Raw genomic sequence first — 12,391 nt, forward strand, 5'->3', positions numbered from 1 at the left:
CGGTGCGTCACTTGAATGAGCAATTAATGGCGGTGTTTGGGGCACGTTACTTTTCGTTCATTGACGAGCCTTGGTCAAGCCTTCACCAAAGGACAAAAAGGTAACGTGCTTTGATTACGTGACTTTTTATTTGAGTCAATAGTGGCGTATTATTATTCCACGGGGCCTTTACTTTTGATTACAGTTACAATTTTGAGGTTTCCACGTGGTGATTTTTGGACGGCAATCAAGGAGGAAAACATATGAGCAAAAATTATTTCTAAAATAAATTTAAAGGGTAGAATAGTACTTTCGCGTAGCTGCTGCCTCTTATCTCCCTGTGCGAGCTCTCGTCTGGGTCGGGGGCTGGCGCGGAGGTTCCCCGGCGTGCGCGGCCCCGATGGACGGGCTCCGCAACTGCCTCCCTCTCCTAGCACGGCAGCACTGTCAGAGGGACGAAGGGGCGCACCACCATGGCTCTCAACTCGGCTTCTGCCGCTGCCATGGTCACACATCGTTGGAGAGGAACCTCCATTGGCACGTGGGCACACATGCTGCCATGGCTGCTGCACCACGCCGTTGAGGCCACGCCTCCATGGGAAGCTCTAAGCCACCCCAACCGGCTAGGCCAGGAACTCGAGATGGAAAACAACTTGTGGTGGTTCTCGGAGAGAGAACTCAGGCATGATGTTGATGTGTTCTTGGCCAAATACATGTCTTCTCCATTTCTCCTTGTCTCTGAACAACAATGTTCAGTAGTCTCTAAAATGCAATGTAATGGTAGCGCTGTTCCCTGAATATGTAATGTATCTGTGCACTGTGCTCTCTGAAATTGTAGTGCTGCACATTTCTGAATTAATGGATGTTCAGTTTTATTTTCGGCAATTCTATATGCATTGTTAATCTGAATATCACTCGTTCCATTCTACATGCAGCAGCCAAACCTTTCTTGATAATTTGTAGGTCATTGTATTCCGGAAAAATAGATTCACCCCCAAGGAATGGCATGCTGTCATCCTCCCTACTAGACATCAGTTATATGCTGTCAAATTGAGATTACACAGTTCTGAAAACAGCAGTCGTTCACATTCATTATTTACTAACAATACTGTAGCACCCGGTTTTAAGAATAAAACCAGCTACACATATATGAGCTCAGGAAATCAAATCTCACATATAGCCACAAATAAGAGTATTATCAAAAGACAATGCTCAATATATAACATATTTAGTATAAAAAGGTATAACCTTAGATAGGAGACAGCGGAAAGACAACTCCAATCTTCAGGTGAAGACTCCACTCCATAGGAACAACTGTCTGGTTGATCACAAGCCTAATTTCTCTAAACTCTAGCAATCTAGTAGCCATCCGGGATTTTTTCAAAGATTTAAAAAGTAAAGCAAGCGTAAGTACATGTCGTACTCAGCAAATATAACATGGGGTTCACGTGGCTCAAACGGATGACACTGGTTTACTGCGGTTAGCTTTTAGTGACTCATAATTTTAGTAATTGAGTGGCAACAAGTTTATTTACAAGCCCACATAAACACATGATCACGTAAACATGAATAATGAATAGCATAAACAATTAATGAATAGTGATCCTCTATTCCATAAGAGTTTCAAGGCCGCTCGTGACCATGAGCACGGCTGATATACCAGTTTTACACTCTGCAGAGGTTGTACACTTTCACTATGAGTCGTGATTCACATATGCCCGGGGTCATGACTCCCCAAAACACTACCAAGGTTAGCAGACATGGTTCACTATGAAGTCTTCCAAGGTCCGTCTAACAAGTTAGGGGCGCTAGAATTCTCTTGGCAAGCAGATGTAGGAATCCCCTTTTCGAATGGCACAATTCTATCACGGCTATACACATAGGTCTAGAGGCTGTCCTATACCCATCGTGTCAAGCCTCTTTTGCGTCATAAAGGTAACCAGTAACAAGCTAGAAAAATTCCTTTGATATGACTAAAGCCAGAGCCATATAGCCCTAATAGTTGTACTATATGTCCCGATTGACCACTTAAAGATAAGTCATTAAGGAGAGAAATCTAGAGCACCATAATAACAGCCCAATGCTCTAGCCCTCTTGAGCCATGTTGCTAAAAAGCATATTTTAACGTTTATTGCATATACCATTAGTCAAGTTACAAGATCATGGTCTTTATTGAGCGCTAGCATCATACTACCCAAATGCATTAACCCATGGGAATCAAGGTATAAGCACAAAGCTAGGAAATCCTTAGTGGTAATCAAGGTAGACACATGCAGTATGATTTAAATGATTAATAGTGAATAGGTAACAAGGATGATCCCATGCTATACTGCTTCTTGATCACCAATGCAAAGCTCACCGACTATACTCGATCATCACAGCAAAATACAAACATTTAGGAGCAATCATGCATAGCAAACAAAGGCTATAGATTAGAATAGTACACTAACAGCATAAAATCAAGATGAAAAGTTTGTAAAATGAATCTACATCTCGCTATGTACACATAGACGCGAAGATCACGAAAATCGGAGCTATTACAGAGAAGTTATGAATTAAACAAGATTTCCTTTAATAAAATAATAGATTAAATCTAACCTCAAATTTTAAAAGTTGAAAACATACCTAACAGTAGTATGAACATGTACATTACGCAATTACGAATCTAACGCAACTTGAACGGATCAAATCGGAGTTAAAACGAAGATTCTATAGCTAAAATAAAATCAGTGGCACTTTTGTATATGTCTAATTTGAGTTAGTTCTTTTATGTACTAATTGTGGTAGAAACTATACATTATGGTTGTTTAATTTTAATTCAATAATAGTATTTCTTAGTCATTTAGATGAAGACTAGAGGACGAGTTTACCCTTTTTTAATATTGGAAGAGTTATGTGATTTTTCTGCAAAACGGTGTTACTTTTATCTCTATATAATGCAATGTGTCATTTGGATCCAATTTACTAGGTACTTCATATTATCTTTTATTGTAGCGATGAGGTGCATAATTTAGATATAAATTTGTGTACACCAACCAACTCTAAAATCAATTCTTAGCCGGATCATGATTTGAACACCAATAAAAATAGGTACAACACGAAAAAATTATAGCTTATCTGAATGTAGTTGAATGAATATGAAATTTATATCAAAGTTGTATATATATCCAAGAGATCTAGAACTTTGTAGTTGGAGACGACTTTTTAATTTAAAATCATTTAGGGTCCGCAAATATGATTTGAGTTCTTATATTTTTAAATTAAAAATTTTGAACTTTTCAAATGACTTCTACGGAGAGAGGCCATAGACATGATCAAAAAATTTGTAGTTAAAACTATTTGTATTTAGCTAGCAGTGAAAAGGGACACTCTTAATAGTCAAAACATTAGAGCATTTGGGAGAGAGTCTCCTATATATGGACCATGATCCTTATAACGTCAAGTTGTATCTTTCAACAATAACTACAGATCATACCCATGGAACTCAAGTAATATAGATTAAACTGCCCCTAGATGCATGAGGCAGCACCCCAATGCACAACTGGACAGTAAACCGTCAAGATATGGAGTTTAAGCCATACGAGACATAGCTATAGTAAGGAGGTAGCTCATGAACATAAGAACTATGAAAGAAAATAAATCAGGAAACTCATGGCGCATATTGAAAATCCACATCTTTATTTGCCGAAACATGTTTAGATTTATAAGGTTCCTGATCACCAAGTACAAACATGGAACATGTGTGTCATATATCAGTACACATGCACGCATGGATGATTTACCATATATATATATTCTTATTTATCAAATTATTCTTTCACATTTCCGTTCATACGTACGTAGAACGAGACATAGCTATAGTGGTAGTTATATATATTTCATCATACGTAGTACGCCGCTCGACGTGATCACCATCCGCCGCTTCATGGGCAGAAGGTCACCTGGTAGTTGCTGTTGCCGCTGCATGAATGGGTCTTGGTATCATCGGTGGGATACTGGTACGCATCAGGGCAGCTACGGTCTGTGCACACCAGCCCAACGACGGTGCTGCAGGAGAAGGCCATGGCCAGGTTGTAGCCGTCAACAACCGAGATGTCATAGTAATCCTGGTTGTTGCCAGTGCCACCGATGGTGTACTCGGCCAGCGTTGCTGGCGGCTGCCCGGAGACGGTGCAGGAGAGCGCACCAGCGCAATCGCCGGTGTCACAGTGGCCAGTTCCCCCGTTGAACCTGGGAGACGGCACGAGCAGGCCCGATGATCTATCCGTGCCGTGCCGTATCAGGTCACCGTGCCCACCTCTTGGCCTGGGCACGACACTAAACGCTCCAAGCCATGCCGTGCCGTGCCCAATGGCACGACGGCCTAGCAGGGTCGTGCCAACCCGGCACCCACGCGCGAGGCCGGAGGCCATGCTCGAGACCTCGAGTTATCGCCGCGCTGGTGCTGCTGCTGCCCCGCCGCCGCCGCTGCTACGCCCAGCTGTCACTGCACGCTCTCCCGCGCCGCCGCCGCTGCTATGCCATGCCACTCTGCCACCGCTGCTACGCCCTGCCACCGCCGCCACCGCATAAAGGACAAGACAACAAAGGAATGAGAGGGAGTCAGAACAGCAAACGGGAATGGGAGGGAGTCCGGAGTCACGACTACAAGAGAGAGAGGTATGCGCGTGGCGGCCGAGAGGGATGGATGGGCCGATGGGGACCTGGGAGCTAGGTTTTGGATTTTGTTTATATATGTCTTCGTATGCATCCAACGGTTGCAGTTTATCTATGGCCATCCAACAACTGACAATAATCGGGCGGCTATCGTGCCAGCCCATTAGTCGTGCCGTATCCATGCTGGCACTATGGGCCGAACCTGCGGCCCAGGCACAACCCTAGACCGTGCCTATGCCGGCACTGGCACTATGGTCTTCGTGCACGTGCCGTGCTAGTGCCATACGTTTTAGGGCCAGGCCCATGTCGTCCCATCGTGCCTGCCCCGTATGGCCATCTATAGTATGTACACTGAAGTTGCTCATTTTGTTGTGTGTATACAATGGTGGCATGGAAATGACCACATGCACAAGTCAGCCATCTATACTTTCGAGCTCTAACTGATTAATTAGATGCCCTGGACTTCCACACTTTCTCGTCCAGTTTCCAAAAACTAATCCATCAAATGCACGTACGTGTGCCAACTAGATTTCTTGTGTACAAACATTATACATTGCTCTTGCATTAATTAGTTAACACGCTCCAGTAACACTACTACCAAAACAATTTTGAAGACCGGTAAAAACGTTTAACAGAGGGAGGCAGTACTGCCGCCTCTGACATTTCGCTACTGGAAACCATGAATAACAGAGGCGGGCAAGCAAAAAAACAAAAACAAACCCTGACCTGTCAGTGGCGGCACCTGTGCTCGGGACCGCTGGCCATGCCCGCTATCCAGACTGCCGTCAGCTTGATCCACCGCCACAACGCTGCACTTGCTCGATCCGCCGCCATGCAGCCGCCCCTGCTTGATCCGCGCGCCCTAGAGCCGCGCGTGCGTCGCCGCCGCCGCCATCAAGCATCTGCGTCCGTGCTCTGGTGCATGCATCGTGCTCCTAGCAGTTTGAACAAGGGGGTGGCGCTCCGCGCTATGGTCGGAGGAGGCTCTACATGACTACATCGTGGCCGAAGGGGGCGAGGGAGGGGTACGACGGGGCAGCTCTGTGACTTCTCCCTAGCAGAGAAATGGGTCGTAGTCCTGATTGGGAACTGGCTTTAGTCCCCGTTTCCCAACCGGGACCATGAATCCAGGACTAAAGGTCCTGGCCTTTAGTCCCGGGTCACATAACCGGACTAAAGGTCCATCATCAGGAGAAAAATAAACGAAATTGTAGAGACACCTCTCTTGCGATGTGTGAGATTCGAACCCAGGACATCTTTCCTCGCGCATAAACTCCTTACCAATTCAGCTGTACACCACATGTGACAGGGTCCTGGACACTCTCCTTTTGAATTAACCTGTGGGGTACCTTTAGTCCCAGGTGGGAGACCTTTAATCCGGGTTGGTGACACCAACCAGAACTAAAAGGTCACCCTTTAATCCCAGTTGGTATTACCAACTGGGACTAAAGGTTGAAGGACCTTTAGTTCGGATTGGTAACACCAACCGGGACTAAAGGTCGACCTTTAGTCCAGGTTGGTAACACCAACCGGGACTAAAGGTGGCCTGCTGCGAAAGCGTGCCAGGACAGGGGCCTTTAGTCCCTGTTGGTAGCTCCAACCGGGACTAATTCTTCCTTTACTCCCGGACGCAAAAAATACCGAGACTAAAGCCCAAAATCGAAGCGGATGAAAGGTCATTTCTCTACTAGTGTCTGTTTAGAGAGAGAGGGGCAGCTCTGTGACTTCTGTTTAGAGAGAGAGGGTGGAGAACGACGGTGGGATATACAAGTGCTGAAGGGGGGCGTGGTGAGAAGGGTGACTTAGGGTTTCTAAAGCCGATATCAGGTTTGATGGGCTTTGTGTGCGGGGCTCAATCTACGGAGATGAGTCGAAATGGCCATTGTTTTTAGAGAGAAACCTCTTCAGTGGTAGCCGATATCAGGTTTGATGGGCTTTGTGTGCGGGGCTCAATCTACGGAGATGAGTCGAAATGGCCATTGTTTTTAGAGAGAAACCTCTTCAGTGGTACGCCTCTATAAATTAATTGAGGGACAACATTTTGTGGCCACCTACGTAAATCCATTTTGAGAGGCTGACAGTTTTTGGCAACCTTCGTATAAAAAAGTACGGCATTAGTGCAGAACCACATCCAGCTGCGACCATTCGCCTCACTACCGGATACAGGAGGTTTGTCAAGTGCCAGGTGCACTCGGCGAAGCCCAAAAAACACTCAGCAAAGGGTTTGCCGAGTGTTACACTCGGCAAATCCTGTATCGGCAAACGCTAGTTTTGCCGAGTGTTTTTTGTCGGGCACTCGGCAAAGACGTTGCCGAGTGCCCAAAAAACACTCGGCCAACTTTTTCTTCAAAAAAAAATAAAAAAAAGACCCGCCGACACCATGGCCGCACCACCAGCACCACCGCCGCCACCACGCCGAGGAAGAAGGGAGGGCCCCACCACACCGCACCACCACAATCCATGCCGCCGCCACCAAGCCGGGGAAGAAGGGAGGGCCCCACCACGCCGCACCACCACCATCCACGCAGCCGGCACTACGCTGGTGAAGAAGGGAGGGCCCCACCACGCTGCACCACCACCATGCCTCACCACCACCATGCCGCACCACCACCATGCCGTGCCACCACGCCTAGGCCACCATGCCACGCCCGCCACCACCACCACGCCCGTCGCCGCCGGATCTGGAGAGGGAGGGCCGGGAGGGGGGCGGCGCCGCCGGATTCGGGAGAGGGAGGGCCAGGTGAGGGAGGAGGGGAGGGTGGGGCCACGCTGGAGAGGGAGGAGGAAGGGGGCGCCGAATCTGGGAGAGGGAGGAGGAGGGGGTGCGCCGGATCTGGGAGAGGGAGGAGAGTAGGGGGCGCGCCGGATCCGGGAGAGGGAGGAGGGTGGGCCACACTAGACCCGGGAGACGGAGCAGGAGGGGGCGCACTGGATCCGGGAGAGGGAGGAGGAGGGGGTCGCGCCAGAGAGGGAGGAGGGCGGGCCCGCGTCGGATCCAGGAGAGGGAGGAGGAGGGGGCGCGTCGGAGAGGGAGGAGGGCGAGGGCCGCGCCAGATCCGAGAGAGGGAGGAGGGGGCGCACCAGAGAGGGAGGAGGAAGGAGGCGCGCCGAAGAGGGAGGAGGCCTTGGCGGCACCGGATCCAAGCCGGAGATGGAGGAGGGTGGGGCCACGCCGAATCCGGGAGGAGGATGGGGGCGCGCCGGAGAGGGAGGAGGAGGGGGGCACCGGAGAGGGAGGAGGAGGGGGCGTCGGAGGAGGAGGAGGGAGAGGGAAGCTGGGAGGGGAGGGAGGGAGGGACATGCTTTTCTCCCAATCAGACCCATACTTCAAGACACAAGCTCGGAGCATGTCCTCCAAAATTTGATTAACCCTCTCTGTCTGACCATCTGTCTGTGGGTGGTACGCGGTGCTGTAATCCAGTCGAGTCCCTATGGCCTTGTGGAGACTCTTCCAGAACTTGGACACGTATTGCGTGCCACGATCAGACACTATGCTAGTGGGGGCTCCGTGGAGTCTGAGAATGTGCTCGATGTACAGATCTGCTAACTTCTCAACTCTGTAGTCATTCCTCACAGCTATGAAGTGAGCTACCATGGTCAGTCGGTCAACAATCACCCAAGTCGAGTCATGGCCTTTAGGGGTTCGAGGTAAACCCACTATAAAGTCCATGGATATGCTCTCCCATTTCCACACCGGGACGTCCAAGGGATTAAGCAACCTGGCCGGTCTCTGATGCTCGGCCTTGACCCTATTGCAAATGTCGCATCGCGCGACATGCCCGGCAATATCTGCCTTCATGTTCTTCCACCAGAACTGTTTCTTCATATCGGCATACATTTTGGTGCTTCCTGGGTGGATACAATACTTAGAGTCATGACCCTCTTCCAAGATTTCTTGCCGCAAGGTGGGATCAGATGGTACACAGATTCTGTCCTTGTACCAGTACACTCCTTGCACATCTTCCCTGAACTCAGGGCACTTGCCCCTCTTCATGAGTTCTTGGATCTCCCATATTTCCGGACACTCTAGTTGAGCATTGCGGATCCGATCCTTGAGGTTGTATTGCACTCGAAGCTCATTTAGCATACCCTTTGGTAGAATCTCAAGATGAAGGTCACCCATTTCTTGACACAGCTCGGGTGGTACAGCTTCCATGGACAGATTGTGGCAATAGCTCTTTCGGCTCAAGGCATCAGCGACTACATTAGCTGTTCCCGGATGATAGTGAATCTCCAGGTCGTAATCCTTTATAAGCTCTAGCCATCTGCGCTGTCTCATGCTCAGATCCTCTTGTGTGAAGAAGTACTTCAGGCTCTTGTGATCGGTGTAGATATCACACTTATTTCCAATCAAGTACTGCCTCTAGATCTTTAGGGCATGCACAACAGCGGCAAGCTCAAGATCGTGGGTCGGGTAGCGTTGCTCATGGTCCTTCAACTGTCGGGACGCATAGGCAATGACTCTCCCACTCTGCATCAAAACGCAACCCAGTCCCTGTCTGGATACATCACAATAGACTAGGAAGTCTTTCTAGATATCGGGCAAGGCAAGAACAGGAGTGGTGGTAAGCTTCTATTTCAGAGTCTGGAAGCTGTGCTCGCACTCGGGCATCCATTCAAACTCATTAGTCTTCTTTAGTAGGTTGGTCATGGGCTTGGCTATCTTTGAGAAGTTCTCGATGAACCTTCGATAGTACCCGGCCAATCCGAGAAAACTACGGATATCGTTCACATTGTGGGGTTGTTCCCACTCCTTCACAGCTTCAATCTTTGCGGGATCTATAGCGACTCCCTCAATAGTGAGAATGTGACCAAGAAAAGCGACTTTTTCGAGCCAGAAGTCACACTTGCTAAACTTGGCATAAAGCTGATTCTGCCTCAACTTCTCCAGAACCACTCTCAAGTGTTGTTCATGCTCTTCGGCGGTGGAGGAATAGATAAGGATGTCATCAATGAACACCACCATGAACTTGTCTAGCTCATCCATGAATACCTTATTCATCATGTTCATGAAATATGCCGGGGCATTAGTGAGTCCAAAGGACACCACTGTGAACTCATATTGCCCGTATCTGGTGATGAAAGCTGTCTTAGGACTGTCCTCGAGTCTAATTTTCATCTGATGATACCTAGACCTGAGATCAATCTTGGAAAAGTACTTGGCATCTTTCAGCTAATCTAGGAGGTCATCGATCCTGGGCAGAGGATACTTGTTCTTGACTATCACGGCATTCAAGTTTCGATAGTCAATGCACATCCTCATGGATCCATCCTTCTTTTTCACAAACAAAACAGGGGAACCCTAGGGTGAAGCACAGGGTCTGATGTACCCCTTGTCCAACAACTCCTTGAGCTGTTTCTTTAGCTCCTCCAGCTCATCGACTGACATGCGGTAGGGTCTTTTAGCAATAGGCCCGGTACCAGGTAGAAGGTCAATCACAAACTCTACATCCCGATCAGGTGGCATGCCTGGCAACTCCTCAGGAAACACGTCAGGGTACTCATTCACAATGGTTACCTCCTTGACTGTCTTGGCCTCTAAGGCACACAACATAGAGACTGTCTTTCCCTGATTAGGCTTACAGCGGATTATGTGACCACTCGGGTGTGTGATCTCTACATACCTTGGTGAACAAGATATCACTCCTTTGTGCTGTGTCAACCAATCCATTCCCAGTATGACATCTAGTTCCTCAGATGGAAGTAAGGTGAGATCGGCTAGAAAAGGGTAGCCCTCAATGGTGATACTCACTCCCTGACATCTCTTGGTGCATATAATGCGACCTAAAGGTGAACTGGTGTCAATGGGCTCCTTGCGGGGGGTCACAGGTATGCTATGCTCTCGTGCAAACTTGGTGGAAATGTATGAACAAGTAGCTCCAGAGTCGAACAAAACCTAAGGTATAACTCCCTATACCAAAAACATACAGTACACCACGTCGGGAGCGTCCTGGGCGCCCTCTGCGGTCATGTGGTTGAGACAACTACGGATAGCCCCTGCAACGTTCTTGCGTGGAGCAGCAGGTGTAGCAGCTTGTCTCGCCTGGGTCGGAGCAGGCGGTGTGCCATTCTTGATGGGGCACTCAGCGATTTTGTGACCAGGCTAGCCACAACCGAAGCAAGTGAAGGGCATGCTACCTATGGAGGTGGGCGTAGCGGTCCTCCACGTGCCAGCTCCCTGAGTGGGGCGACTCGGAGCAGGACGGCTCTGAGTGGGGCAGTGGTAGTTGGCGATGTAGGTACCACCTCCATGGCTCGGAGCGGTCACAGCCCCCTGAGTGTAGCGTGAGCGGAGCGGAGGAAGCATGTGAGCACATGGTCTCTGCGGGGCCAGGCCACAAGAGGAACTCTCAAACCGGTGCTTCTTCTCCTTATGGAGGGCGTCCGCCTCCAGACGATCCCTCTCCATCTCCAACACCTTGTTGACCATCTCGCGAAGGGTGTGGCAGGCATGACCCGAGAGGGCCACCTTGAGACGAGAGTTCAACCCCTTCTTGAAGCAGTACATCTTCTTCTTCTCGGTATTGGTCTCACCTGGAGCATACCTCATCATGCGGGTGAAGCGAGTGGTGTACTCCTGAACCTTCTAGGAGCCCTGGGAGATGTTGCAAAACTCCTCCACCTTGGCATCCATGACACCTTCAGGCACGTGGTGCTCACGGAAGGCCTCGGCGAACTCCTCCCAAGAGAGACTCCCCGGGTCCTCGTGGGCGTCGTAGTAGCTATCCCACCATGCGCGTGCAGCGCTAGTGAGCTGGTGGGCGGCGACCCCCACGCACTCCTCGTCAGTGCAGGTGGTGAGGTCCAGCTTCTTCTCCATCTCACAGAGCCAGTCCTCGACAGTGATGGGGTCGTCATTGGCGGTGTTGAAAGTAGGAGGCCTCAGCTTGAGGAAACCCTCCAACTTCCGCTGGAAGTCATTGGGAGGACCCCCGTGGTGGTGAAGCATCCCCTGAGCCAGCGCCTCCAAGAGGCGGGTTTGGCGGTCCATCACCTCCGCCAACTATGGTGGCGGCGGCGGCGGTGGTGCTCCTCCTCCAAGCTGCTGGACGGCACCCGCCCCCAGTGCGGGCTCCTCTGGTGCGGGCTCCTCCCTGGCACCGAAGGGAGCTCCCCTGCCTCCTCCATGGCCACGGCCACGACCATGGGCCATGGGTGTGGGGGAAAGCAAGCGGTTGTTCAGACGAGCAGAACGGCGGCAAGACATCTCCCTGCAGGGTTAGGTCATTATTTAACATTTTTCGTTAGATGCATTGTTAAGTGGTTTATCAATTTAAAATGAGATTTCTATCCAACACTCATACAAAGATGCAAATAAGAACCATAAGATGCAATAAGATCCAAAACATCCATTACAGTAATTTATTACATAGCGACATCTCCAGTAGCTACACTGACAGATTCGCGGGAATCGTGCTACTCGCAGGCAGCTCCAAAAGTGGGACATCCTACTTTACTCCATGGGTGCGTCATATCTCTGGCCATGCAGGGCTCAACATGTCTACTACTACATTAACTACTCCTGTCCGGGAGTGACGGGTGGTGCAGAAGGACCAGAAGTGGAAGCCTCGGGAGTGCCCTCCATGGCACGGAGCTCGTCGTCGGAGCGGTGGATCCTCGCGATGTAGGTGAGAGCGTAGTCCAGCATCTCTATCCTCGGAACCTCTGAGTAACCGTACATCGGGCAAGCCTTGAAGTTGAGCTTGGTGGCCTCAACGTGGAAGGGCTGTCTGCGTGGCTTCTTGTGCATCCCAGG

At 49.7% G+C, this 12,391-nt stretch overlaps 2 protein-coding genes across 2 annotated transcripts; both read right to left on the reverse strand.

Moving 5' to 3' along the window:
- Nucleotides 1-3,902: 3,902 nt before the first annotated feature.
- On the reverse strand, nt 3,903-4,391 carry LOC136504004 (thaumatin-like pathogenesis-related protein 2). Its single transcript, XM_066498900.1, has one exon. The coding sequence runs from the start codon at nt 4,389-4,391 to the stop codon at nt 3,903-3,905; it is 489 nt and encodes a 162-aa protein (XP_066354997.1).
- A 6,830-nt stretch (nt 4,392-11,221) lies between these two features.
- LOC136504005 (uncharacterized) lies at nt 11,222-11,626 on the reverse strand. The gene has a single exon (XM_066498901.1). It carries the CDS (start codon nt 11,624-11,626, stop codon nt 11,222-11,224), a length of 405 nt encoding a protein of 134 aa, XP_066354998.1.
- Between the last annotated feature and the right edge of the window lie 765 nt (nt 11,627-12,391).

This window comes from Miscanthus floridulus, chromosome 14 (assembly GCF_019320115.1).
Source record: "Miscanthus floridulus cultivar M001 chromosome 14, ASM1932011v1, whole genome shotgun sequence".
In the NCBI taxonomy this organism is placed as follows: domain Eukaryota; kingdom Viridiplantae; phylum Streptophyta; class Magnoliopsida; order Poales; family Poaceae; genus Miscanthus; species Miscanthus floridulus.